Raw genomic sequence first — 16,746 nt, 5'->3', positions numbered from 1 at the left:
GAGAATGGAGTTGAGAGGGATAATGAATCAGTCATGGAATGGTAGAGTGGACTCAATGGGCTGAATGGACTAATTCTACTCTTACTTATGATCTTGTGTATTTGCTTCTACCATCTCCGCTGGCAGCACTTTCCAGGCATCTTCCACTGTGTAAAAATAAAAACTTGCGTTGTATATTTTGTTTAAATTAGACCTTTCCATCCTGAGAAGAAGTCTATTTACTGGGCACTTTCCTCTTGCATTTGAACTCTCAAAACGCAGAACCTTGGAGTTAGAATCATAATTCCATCTGCTGTTCTTGATTCAAGTTTCCAACTCTTCTGTATTCTGCTCTATTACTTCAAAACCTTTCTTCATTATCCAATATCTATATCATCTGCAGACTTGTTAATCAAACTACTTAGATTTTCATCTCGATCACACAACAGAGATCTCGGCACTGATCACAGTCTTCTGTCAGAACAGTCCTACGATCTGGCCAATTTTCTATCCAACTTGTCACCTCATTATGGATCCCTGATGATTTAATCTTCTGGACTAGCCTACCATGAGGGACCTTGCCGAGTGATTTACTAATGCCCATGTATACAACATACTCTACCCTATCCTTATCAATTATCTCAAAACATTTAAACAAATTTGAGGCAGAACCCCACATAAACATGAGTGCTGACATTCCCTAATATGTCCATGTTATGTTTTTTTCCAAATGCAGGCAAATTGTATCTAAGAATCTTCAGTAATTTCAGAACCACTGTTCTAAGGCTCACCAGCCTATAATTTATTGGTTTGTCCTTGTTGTTCTTAAAGGGATAACATATTGCTTTTATTAATGTTTAATTCTTTAAATCAAATCTTTCAAATTCTGTTTTCAGCTGGCAGCCTGAAAGACAGATTCCTTTCCATGATGTACGATTTCCACCACCAGCAGATTATCATAAAGATATTAACGAAGGTGATGATGTTGAGGTATGTGATTACCTGTGAAAGTAGTGTGTGGTATAGTGTTTTAACTACTGTAAGTTACTGTAAGGTGAATTCACTGAAGTACTTCATTCTAATGAAAGGTGATTGACCTGAAAAGTTAACTGTTTCTTTGTACAGATACTGACTGACCTAAATATGTCTGGCAATTTCTGTATTTAGTTCAGATTTCCAGTTTACACATTTTTAAATGAAGTGTAGTTAATGGATATGAAATCTAATCAAGCACTTCAGACTAAATTAGTTCACACTTTTATTTAAAAACTGCATTTTAATTAATTTTGGGACACTCTTATCAGAGTCAGAACCACACAATATGGAAGCAGTTCCTTTAGCCCAATTGGTAGGTGCTGACCAAAGTGCTACATCTAAGCTCATCCCATTTGCTAGCATTTGGTCTATATTCTTCTAAAAGGCTAGATTCTAGTCCTTTCTTTGTAACTGCCCCACTGTCCTTTAAAGGTTGTTTTTGTATGTCTAGCAGAGGCCGCCAGATGTCAGTTGTGGCTCAGTGCTCGTACTGGTTACACGTGCATTTGCTGTTCGCTGATATTTTGTGTTCACTGTTGACTTTGTGTTTAATTTCACTGAAAATGTCAAAAAGAGCTGCAGATACCTCTATGGGTAACAATGAGAGAAAGAGAAGGAATCTTCTCTATCAATAACGCAGAAAATAGAGTTATTGCAGAAGCTTGATCGTGGTGTGTCTGTGCGGCATCTTACTGAAGAAAATAGTGTTAGAACTACCACTGTATATGATTTAAATAAACAGAAAGACAAGTTACTGAAGTTTTATAGTGACAGTAACGTTCTACATTTATTCCAATAAGTCATTTACCATGTGTTTGATTCGGTTCGTTTGAAGCTGTATATTTTTATGTTTTTGTTGGAAATAAAATTTCTTCTTGTCGTTATTCCCTAAATAATACAGTATAACAATTATTTACATAGCATTTACATCGTATTAGGTATTATAAGTAATCTTAGAGATGACTTAATGTATGCGGGAGGATATGCATAGGTTTGATGCGCCGCTTGGTCCTAAAATCCACCACACTAAGATTAAATAAGGGACTTGAGCATACGTGTTTTTTGGTATCGGGGGTGGGGGGGGTCTGAAATCCAAAAAATCCTGAATTCCGAAATGCAACTGACCCCAAGGATTTCGGATAAGGCATTGTGGACCTGTATTAAGTTAATCTCTTAAAGGTAAAAATTCAGTTTCTTAAAAAGTTGCAATAACCTGCATTATATACTCAATATGCCTTGGAAAAAAAATTACATCATATGACATGGGATGATAGTAACTTCCTTACTGAATGAAGTGATTTGGTCTGTGCCTATGTTTTACTGATTCTGCAAGTGGGAATATTTGTTGCAATGCTATTTCCCTTCCCTATGGCCTTTATTCCATTTTTAAAAATATGTCCTTTTTTTCTGTAATGCAATCACAGCCTCAGTATCCACTTAGCTGAAAACAGATTTTAATGGTCTCCATGCACGGTGAGAGAAAAAATCCTTTTGCACTTCCCTTGCAGTTAATCTAAAGTCAAAGCTTCACTGTTGATTAACAAACTTTTCTCACAGTTTTGCAGGGTAGGTGGTGTGGAAATTGTTGAAACTCTAACAGTTGTATGCTTTTTTTTTCCAATCTTTGCATGATTGTAAAGTTTTAGTGCTTGGAACTCCATCAGAATGATTCTAATTTAGGCACTCCTGAATGTGAAGGGCAGACAAAGATCTTTTATTCCTCTAGTAGCAGAGCTTCTCTGCCTTAAATCAACTCCAAAAAGAATTACCTTTTCTCTCAATATTCCTACCCTCATTTTGAACAGTATGATTAAGGAAAGGCGATTGGGAACAAAAAAAAATCAGGAGGTTCAATATACAAGTTCAAAATGGGGAATAATAGTTGGGAGAATGGGTGGAAAAGAGAAATATGAGGATAAAAGTGAAATATTACAAAATGTACAATAATTTTGGTTAGTAAATCTATTAGCACATTAATAGCCTTTTTATGCCATGTGGGAGCAGAAAACTTGAATTAAAATCAGCTTTAGTGTAGTGTTGGCAAACAATATTAATTGAAACAAACATTTGAGAAACGCATTTTGTGTTTCTGTGTCATTTAATTAACTTTTTATTTCTAGCTATTTTTTCGTATTTTAATTAAACATATTTTCTCCATTTTCCCAAATTTGATATATTTTGCATCTTTTTTTTATATGCAGTGCCTATGAAAAGTATTCACTCCCCACCACCACCACTCCGTAAGTTTGAATCGCAGTGGATTTAATTTGACTTTTTTGACGCTGATCAACAGTAAAGACTCCTTCATGTCAAAGTGAAAACAAATTTCTACACATTGGTCTAAATTTGTTATAATTATTAACACAAAATAATTGATTGCATAATTACTCACCCCCTTCAAGTCAGTATTTAGTAGATGCACTTTTGGCAGCAATTACAGCCTTGAGTCTATGTGGATAGGTCTCTATTAGCTTTGCACATCTGGACACTTCAATTTTTCCCCATTCCTCTTTTACAAATTTGCTCAAACTCTCAACGTGTGGGGATCGTGAGTGAACAGCCCTTTAAGTCCAGCCACAAATTCTCAGTTGGATTGAGGTCTGGACTCTTGACTTGACCATTCCAGGACATTAACTTGGTAGTTTTTAAGCCATTCCTGTGTAACTTTGTCTTTATGCTTGGGGTTCAGTGTCTTGCTGGAAAAAAAATCTTCTCCCAAGTCGCAGTTCTCTTGCAAACTGGATCAGGATTTCCTCAAGGACTTTCCCATATTTTGCTGCATTCATTCTACCCTCTACCTTCACAAGCCTTCCAGGGCCGCTGCCGTGAAGCATAGTGGTTGCTACATCAAGCTATGAGGATGCTTCATCCTCATAGTTTGATGTAGCCACGACTGTGCTTCATGGTGGGGATGGTGTGTTTTTGATGATGTGCAGTGTTTGGCTTACGCCAAACGTAGAGTTTAGTATAATGGCCAAAAACAGAGGACAATTTACAATGACCAATTAGTCTACTAACCAGTATATCTTTGGACTCTGGGAAGAAACCAGAGTGCCCAGAGGAAACCCATATGTCTCATAGGAAAGACATACAAACTTACAGACAGCATCGGGATTGAACTCTGAACTCTGACACTTCACGTTGTAATAGCAGTGCACTAAACGCTACATTACTGTTGCTAGAGTTTTACTACATTAAAAAATCTTGACCATCCCAAAGAAGCCTAAATATTGAGTCTTTTCCCTGAATTAATTTCCAGGACTTGTTGGATATAATTTTCATATTATTGAATTAAAAAAACAGAGGCAGGAGACTTGAAAGGGATAAAATTGACTGATCTAATTCAAATTTTTGCAGATTAAATTTAATTATGCAGGGTGCAAATGATACCTGAATATCTCCCCCTTCAACTTATCGTAATATGTGATTGATCATTTTATCAATTTTGTTGTTTACATAACCTTTGGAAGTTTTCCTTTCAAATGGATCCAAAGTTGGTTTACTGTAGTAGCTAACTACAAATCCCCTGCTTCTAAGTCAACCATATCTAAATCTTTGGACAGATGGAATAAAGGTTTTTTTAAATCTTTCTGGCTAACATCTGCCATTTTATTTATACATGAAGATATTCTGAGTCACTGGTATTACAGCTCGGAGTTCAATTCCGGCATCCTCAGTAAGAAGGTTTATGCATATGTCTCATGTGTGTGGGTTTCCTTTGGGTACTCCAGTTTCCTCCCACAGTCCAAAGACGTACATAGTTTGTAGATTAATTGCTCATTGAAAGTTGTCCTGTGATTTGGCCAGGGTTAAATAGGTGGGTTGCTGGGCAATGCAGCTCGTTGGGCTGAAAGAGCCTGTTCCACGCTTATTCTCTAAATGAAATAAATAAAATATCTTGCTGCAGTTTTGAAGGGTTGAAAGGTGTAAAATTTTTATTAAGGGGATGAATCCACTTTGAACATGTATCATCTAGAGAAGAAAGGAGTAGAATTTCTACTACACAAAAAAGTCTGCAGATGCTCGAAATCCAAAGTAACGCATACAGAACACTGGAGGAACTCAGCAGGTCAGACAGCATCAATGGAAAGAGTAAACAGTTAACATTTCGGGCCAAGACCCTCCTTCAGGATCTTTTTCAAATACTGGACAAGATAATTTTGTTTTCTTTGGTAAAGACTTTATATTCAGTATCTTCAGTTTGCAGGTTGGTCCAGGGATAAAGCTCTTGCTGTGTGGACAAATGCCTCAACTTCCATAGAATTGCTACCATACCATTGAAAGTTTGTTCTACATCAACTCTATTTGTGATTGTGGAAAACTAGTCCAGTATACTACTCAATGGCACATTCTCTTTCTTTGAAGAACTTAGTTAAATCTGTTGAGTTTGTAAAAGAACAAAATAGCTCGTGTTGACATTTTCCCATTGCTAATTCATGGAGTCATCAGCACAGAAGGAGATCAGTTGACACATTGTACCTTTTTCAGCTTAGTCTCACCAATCAGTTGTTTTCCCATACCCATGTAAATCTTACTTTTAAAACTACATGATTTGTAGCTTTTTTTAGCTAAGTTACTCACCTTTGAATTTTAATTTGCAGCTGTTGAGTTACTAGTCAGTACCTAAATTATGCTACCCTGGGTACCTGGATTGCATCCAGATGAATATTTAAACATTCCAGAATCATCTAACAAACTGAAAAATAGATTTGTACTTAATTACATTAAACTGGTAACTGTAACCATGTAACATTTCATCAGTATTTAAGACTACTTAAAAGCTTGTAAAAGTAAAACAGTCTAATGGTTATGTATATGGTGCAGGTAATAAATGCCCATTGAATATGCAGAATGTAGATCTAAGCAAATGAATAGGGCAGTTGAACTATAATTAAAGAAAGGCATCCAGATCCAGAATGTTTCATTTTGTTTCACTACAAAACAGCAAAATAAAATAAATCAATCATTCACTCAGTGGTCACTTTACTCAGTATTTTCTATACCTAATAAAGTGACCACTGAGTGTATGTTTGTAATCTTTTGTTATCATTCACTTCAAGATTTGCCAAGGTGTGCATTCAGAACTGCTGTTCTGCACATCACTGTTGTAACGCATGGTTATTTTAATTGCTGTCGCCTTCCTATCAGTTTGAACTAGTCTGGCCATTTTCCTCTAACTTCATTAACAAGGCATTTTTGCCCACAGAAGTACCACATTCTGGATGGGTTTTTTTTTGTTTCCGTACCATTCTCAGTAAACTCCAGAGATCCCAGAAGATTTCTGAGATACTCAAACCGTCAACAATCATTCTACGATCAAAGTCATTTAGATTGCATTTCTCCCAATTTTGATGATTGGTCTGAACAACAACAGAACCTCTTGACCATGTCTGCATGCTTTTATGCTTTGAGTTAATGCCACATAATTGGCTAATTAGATATTTGCATTCATGAACAGGTGTATCTAATAAAGTGGCCAGTGAGTATATTTTTTACATTTGTGTCTTGCTGAACTTTTCTTTCTAAAAGTAGTATTTTTGTAATTTTCCTAGGTCTATTCTCGAGCAAATGAGAAAGAACCTTGCGGCTGGTGGTTGGCCAAAGTTAGAATGATGAAGGGTGAAGTAAGCTATTTTGCTATTAAAATTCAAGTTCCATTTTGATGGATAATACATTAATGTTACTGGTCAATGTTGTGTTTTTTACAGATTGATACTGCATCTTAAATTATCTGCAAATTTGCATGTTCTAAGTTACTTATTCCTATTTTAAATAAACCTGTTCTCGTCATACACGTTCGGCATAGTATCATGTAATGAAATCAAGTGTACAAAATCAGGTTTATTATCACTGATAGAGGTTGATTCAAATTTGTTTTGTGGCAGCAGTACAATACATAGTTACTGGAATTTACATTAAGAAATAGAAGATTCAATAGTGCAGAAAGAGAGCAAAATAATGGAGGTAATTGTCATGGATTCAAGGACCACTCAGAAAACTGATGACAGAGAAGCTGGTCCTAAAATGTTCAGTTTGCATCTTCAAGTTCCCGTACCTCATCTCTGATAATTGTAATAAGAGTGTGGGGGGCCCTTGTGATGGATGCCACCTTCTTGAGGCCTGTCCTTTTGAAGATATTTTCAATGGTGGAGAGATTAGTGCCTGACATAGAACTGTCTGAATTTACAATCCTCTCATCTTTTTCTGATTCTGTGCATTGGAGCCTCAATACCGAGCTGTATAAGAAGATGGCACTAGCCACGATGTTGCAGACAGCTCACAAAACTACTAGATACTCTTCTGCTTCTAGATATATTTTTTCTGAACTGTGATTGGTTGCAGCCTATAATTTCCCTTTTAAGGATGGACCTGTGAGTTGACTAAATAATCTGGTACTTTTGCAGTCTCCTGGCGGATTCGGCAAACTACACTCTCAAGAGCAGATATAACGGGTGAGGTCATTGCTGGGGGTGTATGCTGCGTCGATGCTCAATGGCGAAACATGAACTAATGATCGGCTCTATTTCTCCACAGCAGTTAAAGTGCAAGCAAGATTAAAATCAAGGATGGGAGCAGAAAACAAACAGGTGTTCAGCACCGTCTGCCTGCTTTTAGACCATAAGTCCATAAGATATAGGAACAGGATTAGGCCATTTGGCCCGTTGAGTCTGCTCCACTATTTCATCATGGCTGACTGTTTCCCTCTCAGCCCCAATCTCCTGCCTTCTGACCATATCCCTTCATGCCCTGACTAATCAACTTCTACCTTAAGTATACCCAGTGACTTGGCCTTCGCAGTCATCAGTGGCAACGAATTCCACAGATTCATCACTCTCTGGCGAAAGAAATTCCTCCTAATCTGCATTCTAAATGGATGTCCCTCTATTTTGAGGCTGCGTTCTCTGTTGTTAGACTTCCCCCCACCTTCGGAAACATCCTCTCCAAATCTACTCTCGAGGCCTTTCAACAATCGATAGGTTTCTATGTGATCCCTCCTCATTCTCTGAATTCCAGTTAGTACAGGCCTGGTATGATAAGCCTTTCAATCCCAGAATCATTTTCATGAACCTCCTTTGAACCCTCTCCAATGTCAGCACATTCATTCTTAGATAAGAGGCCCAAAACTGCTCACAGTACTCCAAATGAAGCCTCACCAGTGCCTTATAATGCCTTAACAATACCTGAATAATACATCTTTGCTTTTATATTCTAGTCCTCTTGAAATGAATGCTAAGATTGCATTTACCTTCCTCACCACTGACTCAACCTGCAAATTAACCTTTGAGGAATCCTGTATGATGACTTCCAAGTCCCTTTGCACCTCAGGTGTTTGAATTTTCTCTCCATTCAGAAAATATTCAGTGTTTTTATTTTCTGTACCAAGGTGCATGACCATACACTTACTGACACTGTATTTCATCTGCTACTTCTTTGCCCATTCTCCTAATCTGTTTTAAGTCCTTCTTTGGGCTCTCTACTTCCTCAAAACTACCTGGCCCTCCACTTATGTTCATATCCCCTGCAAATGTATTAATTCACAAAGCTATCAATTCCTTCATTCAAATCGTTGACATATAACATATAAAGAAGTGGCCTTTCACCATTCAATAGATTTCAATGAGGTCACCCCTCATTCATCTGAATTTTAGTGAATACAAGTGCAGAGCCATCAAATGCTCTTCATATGACAAGCCATTCAATCCTGTTATCATTTTCTGGAATCTTCTTTGAATCTTTCCAGGTTCAGTACATTCTTTCTAAGATAAGGGTCCCAAAACTGCTCACAATACTCGCAAGTGAGGCCTCACCAGTGCTTTATAAAGTTTCAACGTTGCATCCTTGCTTTTACTTTCTAGTCATCTTGAAGTGAATGCTAACGTTGCATTTACCTTCCTCACCACAGATTCAAACCTGCAATTTATTTTTTAGGGAATCCTGCACAAGGACTCCCAAGTACCTTTGCATGCCAGTTTTTTTATTGTATTTTCTCTCCATTTAGAAAATTGTTCAGCCTTTCTTTTCTTCTACAAAAGTGTATGATAAACTTCCTGACACTGTCTTCCATCTGCCATTTCTTTGCCCATTCTTGAAATCTGTCAAAGTCCTTCTGTAGCCTCTCGACTTCCTCAAAACTACCTACCCCTCCACCTATCTTCATATCACCTGGAAACCTTTCAACAAAGCTATCAATTCCATCATCCAAATCATTGACATATAATGTAAAAAGTACTGGTCCCAACACAGACCCCTGTGGAACACCACTAGTCACTGGCAGCCAACCAGAAAAGGCTCCTTTTATTCCACTCTTTGCCTCCTGCCAATCAACCAATGCTCTATCCATGCTAGTATCTTTCCTGTAATACCATGGGCTCGTAGGTTGTTAAGTAGTTTCATGTGTGGCATCTTGTCAAAAGCCTTCTAAAAATTCAAGTACGTAACATCCACCAATTCTCCTTTGTCTATCCTACTTGCTTTTTCTTCAAAAAAATTCCAACAGATATGTCAGGCAAGATTTTCCCTTAAAGAAAGTTTGCTGACTGTCCTATTTTATCATGTCCCTCCAAGAACCCTAAAACCACATTTTTAATAATCGACTTCCAACATCTTCCCAACCACTGAGGTCAGACTTACTGGCTTGTAATTTATTTTCTTCTGCCTCTTTCCTTTCTTGAAGAGTGAAGTGACATTTGCAATTTTCCATTCCTCCAGAACCATGCCACCAGAATTTAATGATTCTTGAAAGATCATTACTTAATGCCTCAATAATCTCTTCGGTCACCTCATTCAGAACCCTGGAGTGTAGACCAGGTGACTTAATCTATCTTTAGAATGTTCAGTGTCTCAACACCTATTCCCTAGTAATGGCAACTTCACTCACTCCTCCCCCTGACACTCTTGAGCCTTTGACATACTGCAGTGTCTTCCACAGTGAAAACTGATGCAAAATACTTATTCAGTTTGTCTACCATTTCCTTATCCCCGATTACTACCTCTCCAGCATCATTTTGCCCTGTCTCGCCCCCCCCCCCCCCATTACTATCATTGGATGGGAGGTGCAGGAGTCTTGGGCCCCACACCACCAGGTTTGGGAGAAGTTGTTGCCCTGCTGCCATAAGGCTTTACTCACCTCATCGCTGATTGGGCTCTGCATCTGTGAATTGTTTCACAATTTGTTCTTTTCTTCCCCACACATTGTGTGTTTGACAGATTTTGTTGTGTGGGTTTTTTTTTGAAAGGGTTCTATTGTGTTCCTTTGTTTTGTGGCTGTCTGCAACAAGGCGAATCTCAAGGTTGTATATAGTATATATTGATAATAAGTGTACTTTGAACATTTGAACTTTGATACAACCAGTCAGAATGCTGTCCATGGAACATCTATGGAAATTTGCTGGACTTTGACATAGCAAATCACCTCAAGCTCCTGATGAAGTATAGCCACTTCCATGCCTTCTCTATGAGAGAGAAAAGAAAGTGACCTCTTGCATTAGTTTGTTGTCTTATGATCTTTTTGCAGGAAACATCTTCCTTTAACGTATCTCGGTTTTCAGCAGCAAACAGTGGATAGGTGTGTCGCAACAGCTACTATGCAAATGGACATATTGGTGATTGTGGCTGATTAGTAATGGCAATTCAATGGAAATTAATTTAAAAGCCCGCTGCTTTCCATGTTTGCTAAGGGGACAGAGTTAGAAACTCTGATGTCCAAAGCTTACTGTTAATAAACTTGATTTCATTTTTAATTAGAATTTGGATCAGTTCATTATAATGTCTAAAATTTGCACAGAAACTTGCTTCTTGAAGAAAGCAAGAATGAAGTATCCACGTTGTTCCAAATTAATTCATATCAAGCACTTTATGAACTGTGGGCATCTAAGTTGAGTGATAAACATCCTAAGTTCATTGAAAACAAAATAGTGGTCTTTGCTTAGCACTAAAGAGCTTCCCATTGCAACTGCAGTATTAATGAGAAATTTTGTTTGTGATTGTAAAGAGTGATTTTGGTACTTGGTGTAAGCAAAGTACAAATTTTAAAGATCTCTTACAAAAAACATTTTTCAGTTTTATGTTATAGAGTATGCTGTTTGTGATGCAACATTCAATGAAATAGTCACTGTGGAACGACTGCGACCTATCAACCCCAATAAGCCTGCAACAAAAAGCACATTTCACAAAATAAAACTTGACGTTCCTGATGACCTGAGGCGTGCGTAAGTAAAAGTGAATTTATCACAAGCTAAACAAGAACTTCATGACTATTCTATTAAATGTTTTCTGTTGCATTGGTTAGAAAATCATTGAAGCATTCTGTAGTCTTTCAGCATTTCTAATTGTGTATTTCTAGATGTGCCAACGAATCTGCACATAAGGATTTTAAAAAAGCTATTGGTGCTTACTGCGTGTACTTTGATTCAGAAAGCAATCAACTAGTTGTTTTGGTATGTGTGTCACTTTCCCTTTTGGTGCTTTTATAATATACTAAATGTTAAGTTTTGTTGTAGCAATGTGATCCTAACACAGCATTCTTTGCAAAACCCCAGTCCACCAATGAAATGACGGCGAAGCGAGCAAGCATGCTGAGTGACATGCATTTCAGAAGTATTCGGACGAAGTTGACTCTGATGTTGAGGAATGAAGAGGCAAGCAAACAGCTGGAGGTATGTTCAAATGGTTCAGCTTCTCCAAGTGCAACTTTCTTTGGCAATCCAATATGGGAGGGAAATCTTACTGTGAAACATAGCTACGTAAGAAACAAAAAGCTATGCTGTGAATTGGTTGGTTTGATTGGTTCATTATTGTCACATGTACGGAGATGTAGCAGCCTTTCATACTATTTATACAGATCAAATCATTGCACTAGTTAATTGAGGTAGAATAATTTAAAGCAATAACAAAATGCAGAATGAAGTGTTGTAGCAGCTGTAGAGGAAGTGCAGTCCAGGTAAGCAATTAGGTGCAAGATCATAAGGAAGATTGTGAGGTCAAGAGTCCACCTTATCATGTGAGGGACGAATTTAATACTTTTACTAGAACAGAGTAGAAGCTGTCCTCAAGTCTGGTGGTACATGCTTTCAGTCTTTTGTATCTTCTGCCGATGGAAGAAGGGAAAAGAGAGAACGTCCAGGTTGTGTGGGGTCTTAGATTATGTTGGCTGCTTTACTGAGGCAGGCAGATGTATAGACAGTGTCCATGGAAGGGAGGCTTGTTTCTGTAATGTGCTGAGTTGTGCCTACAAATCTCTGCAGTTTCTCATATACTACCTATTAGTAAATCACTTTTGGACAGTAGTGTTCTTCAGCCTCGTATTTCTAAACTGTACATACACTCACAGTTCTCAATATTAGGACGTTTGAGTGATGAATCTAGAGCTGAGAAAGGAAATCTAGCAAAATGAGTTTTAATTTGCATTATAAATAATGGTGCTGACAGTCCATCGAAATCCAGCACGGGTGTCAATAAAATGACCTTTTTATTATAGTGACCAAAGGAAATGGGTAGATTTCAACTTGTTCTGGTAAGGACATTTTTAAGCTTTTTTAATGTTCACATTAGAAGCAGTTTATATTTGAAGGTATGTTAATTCAGCAACAACTTGTGCTTTTTAAAATCACTTTCCTATTATTTTCATTTTTTGTATTCAAAATGCCTGTGCATGAAACTGCTTTTTATGTATTCTCTGCAGCTGATAGAATATTACAGAATCTCACACATAATGTTACCATAAGACAAAGGAGCAGAATTATATCTTGCAACCCCATTCACCCGTCTCCTCTCCATAATCTTTGATGGTTTTACTATCAACCTCCACTTTAAATAGACCAAATGACTTGGCCTCTGCAGTCATCCCTGGCAATGAATTTCACAGATTCACCACCCTCTGGCTGAAGAAATTCCTTCTCATCTCTACTCTATAAAGAGACGTCCTACTATTCCAAGGTTGTACCCTCTGGTCCTAAACTCCTCCACTATAGTAAACATTCTCTCGACATCCACTCTGTCTAGGACTTTCAATATTTGATAACTTCCAATGAGATTTCTTCCCTCCCCCCCACTTCCTTCTAAACTCCAGCAAGTACAGGCTCAGAACCATCAAATGCCCCTCACCCTTTCATTCTTTCATTCTGGACCCTCTCCAATGCCAGCATATCCTTTCTTAGATAAGTTGCCCAAAACTGCTCATACTATTCCTAGTGCCATTTGACCAATGCCTCGTAAACCCTTAGCGATACACCCTCGTGACATAAGCTCTTAACAATACTTAGGTCAACTCTGTCTTTTTCTGAAGGTATTGACACCCTCTGGATTGCTGTGCTCTGCATTAGCAATTATGTGCATATGTGATTTTTCACATAATGCATAGCTGTTTCATTTAGAACATCAATACTACCAGTTTCGATTTTGAACAACTGAATGGAAGTAGGGTATCTCTCATATTTAGTTGAAGACACTCCTAAGTGCTGAAAAATTACTTTTTTAATCCAGCTTAAGATAAGCCACAGGTCTGTTTCCCACACAGAATGCTAGGGGAACTCAGCAGGTCAGGCAGCATCTATGCAGGGGAATAAACAATTGATGTTTAGGGCCAAGACGCTTCATCAGGACCCAATTCATTCCCCTCCATGGATGCTGTTCGACTTACTGATTTCCTCTAACATTCTGTGTGCATTGCCCTGGATTTCCAGCATCTATAAAATCTGTTTAGATGTGTAACATAATCCTATGGAGTAGTGATGTAAGCTTTCTCAGTGACCCACCTACTTTAGGTATTATAGTATTAAAATTTAGGGAAACAGTATGTGCAGATAGTTTTTTTTAAATGTGAGTTAAATTTAGTTTTAAAAATGTACTGAACTTTGATGTTTCATTTTAATTTTCTGCTATACAAAGTGATACTTGGAAGTTGACAACAGATCATTTTGGCAGTCCTGCATCAATAGAATTGTTTGCATAGGTTAAAACAAGTTCCAGTAACATTTAAATTTCGATCTTGACTTTGCTTGCTGTGCTATTGCACTTGAGAAACCTTGCATACCAATAATACTGGGGACAGAATTTCCCCTTGTAATATTCTTTTTCAGACAGTCTCGGGATAATTGGAACCACAGTACAGTGCAAAAGTCTTAAATACATGTATATAGCTAGGGTGCTTAGGATTTTTACACAGTACTATGTTTGTCAACATAGTGTGGAGAGCGAGTATGTAAATTATGTAAATCTGGTGGGGCAAGGGATGTTGGGAATGGTGAGGGTGGGGCACGGCAGAAGGCGTGTGGGACAAGTGGCAGAGAAAGAGCGCCAGAGGCTAGGGCTGTTATTTGATTCCAAACAATTGGTTTATTGATCATTCCACAATCTCACCCCTCACCCCTCCCTTCTACTTTTTCCAACCATGATTACCCTCTCCTGTCCCCCTTCACTACAATAGAGACCCACATCAGAATAATGTTATCAACGCTCAAATTTGTTTCTTTTACTGCAGCAGCAGTAAAGTGCAGTACGTACGTGTGTGTGTGTGCGCGCGCGCGCTCTCCATTGGGGTGCCGGAGGCAGTGTGGCACAGTGTACATGCTGGACTCCGTGCTACTCTCCAGTACTTACTCGGCAGAAGTTAAGATATATTATGTTCGACTGCAGACTGTTGCAACATTCATGGACTTAGGGACTTAGACTAATTTTTTGTGTGACTGCATTTTACTGCTGTCTTACAGTACAGTGGCATGCAAAAGTTTGGGCACCCCGATCAAAATTTCTGTTACTGTGAATAGTTAAGATGAACTGATCTCTAAAAGTCATAAAGTTAAAGATGAAACATTCTTCACAACATTTTAAGCAAGATTAGTGTATTATTTTTGTTTTGTACAATTTTAGTGGAAAAAAAGGAGCACCATGGAAAAGTTTGGGCACCCCAAGAGATTTGAGCTCTCAGATAACAGAAAATAATCTGCAGGTGCTGGGGTCAAAGCAGAGTCCTGACGAAGGGTTCCGGCCGGAAACGTTGACGGGTCCTGACGAAGGGTTCCAGCCCAAAACGTCGAACGATCTTTTTCCACGGATGCTGCCCGACCTGCTGAGTTCCTCCAGCGTGTTGTGAGCACTCAGATAACTTTTACCAAGGTCTCAGGCCTTAATTAGCTTGTTAGGGCTATGGCTTGTTCACAGTCGTTGTTAGGAAAGGCCAGGTGATGCAAATTTCAAAGCTTTATAAATACCCTGACTCCTCAAACCTTGTCCCAACAATCAGCAGCCATGGGCTCCTCTAAGCAGCTGCCTAGCACTCTGAAAATTAAAATAAATGATGTCCACAAAGCAGGAGAAGGCTATAAGAAGATAGCAAAGCGTTTTCAGGTAGCCGTTTCCTCAGTTCGTAATGTAATTAAGAAATGGCAGTTAACAGGAACGGTGGAGGTCAAGTTGAGGTCTGGAAGACCAAGAAAACTTTCCAAGAGAACTGCTCTTAGGATTGCTAAAAAGGCAAATCAAAACTCCCATTAGATTGCAAGAGACCTTCAGGAAGATTTAGCAGACTCTGGAGTGGTGGTGCACTGTTCTACTGTGCAGTGACACCTGCACAAATATGACCTTCATGGAAGGGTCATCAGAAGAAAACCTTTCCTGTGTCCTCACCACAAAATTCAGCGTCAGAACTTTATAAAGGAACATCTAAACAAGGCTGATGCATTTTGGAAACAAGTCTTGTGGACTGATGAAGTTAAAATAGAACTTTTTGGCTGCAATGAGCAAAGGTATGTTTGGAGAAAAGAGGGTGCAGAATTTCATGAAAAGAACACCTTTCCAGCTGTTAAGCACGGGAGTGGATCGATCATGCTTTGGGCTTGTGTTGCAGCCAGTGGCATGGGGAACATTTCACTGGTAGAGGGAAGAATGAATTCAATTAAATACCAGCAAATTCTGGAAGCAAACATCACACCGTCTGTAAAAATGCTGAAGATGAAAAGAGGATGGCTTCTACAAAAGGATAATGATCCTAAACACACCTCAATCCACAATGGACTACCTCAAGAGGTGCAAGCTAAAGGTTTTGCCATGGCCCTCACAGTCCCCCGACCTAAACATCATCGAAAATCTGTGGATAGACCTCAAAAGAGCAGAGCATGCAAGATGCCCCAAGAATCTCACAGAACTAGAAGCCTTTTGCAAGGAAGAATGGGTGAAAATCCCCCAAACAAGAATTGCAAGACTCTTAGCTGGCTACAGAAAGCGTTTACAAGCTGTGATACTTGCCAAAGGGGGTGTTACTAAGTGCTGACCATGCAGGGTGCCCAAACTTTTGCTTCAGGCCCTTTTCCTTTTTTGTCGTTTTGAAACTGTAAAAGACGGAGATAAAAAAGTAATCTTGCTTAAAATATTAAAGAAATGTGTCATCTTTAACTTTATTCCTTTTGGAAATCAGGTCATCTTTTACTTGCTTTGCTATTCACAGCAACAGAAATTTTGACCAGGGGTGCCCAAGCTTTTGCATGCCACTGTATATGCTATCTTGCCTTGTGCTTTGTAAGACTGGTGGTACTGTGTTTGGCTCAAGATTCACACTGTTTTGTTTGGCTGTATTCATATAAGGTTGAATGACAATTTAACTTGAACTTGAGAGTAAGTGAATGAAAGCATTAAATAATTAAACAAGATTTTTAATCCACTTAAAGCATAGCCTTCCAGTATTTGGACTGGTTCCCTGTTGGCCTTCCCCAGAGTCATTGCTGAGAATTCAGAAATGTT

At 38.5% G+C, this 16,746-nt stretch overlaps 1 protein-coding gene across 3 annotated transcripts in view; it reads left to right on the top strand.

Annotated features, from left to right (window-relative positions):
- Positions 1-16,746, top strand: part of fmr1 (fragile X messenger ribonucleoprotein 1) — a 95,939-nt gene that overhangs the window by 25,944 nt on the left and 53,249 nt on the right. For all 3 annotated transcript variants that reach the window (XM_063061154.1, XM_063061157.1, XM_063061156.1), the window contains exons 3-7: positions 876-969; positions 6,567-6,638; positions 11,074-11,222; positions 11,357-11,450; positions 11,553-11,669. In XM_063061154.1, the coding sequence (XP_062917224.1) occupies positions 876-969; positions 6,567-6,638; positions 11,074-11,222; positions 11,357-11,450; positions 11,553-11,669 (526 nt within the window). The remainder of the gene's footprint in view (positions 1-875; positions 970-6,566; positions 6,639-11,073; positions 11,223-11,356; positions 11,451-11,552; positions 11,670-16,746) is intronic.

The sequence above is a fragment of the Mobula hypostoma genome, chromosome 10 (assembly GCF_963921235.1).
Source record: "Mobula hypostoma chromosome 10, sMobHyp1.1, whole genome shotgun sequence".
Taxonomy (NCBI): Eukaryota; Metazoa; Chordata; class Chondrichthyes; order Myliobatiformes; family Myliobatidae; genus Mobula; species Mobula hypostoma.
This window is presented reverse-complemented; position numbering and strand designations above follow the sequence as displayed.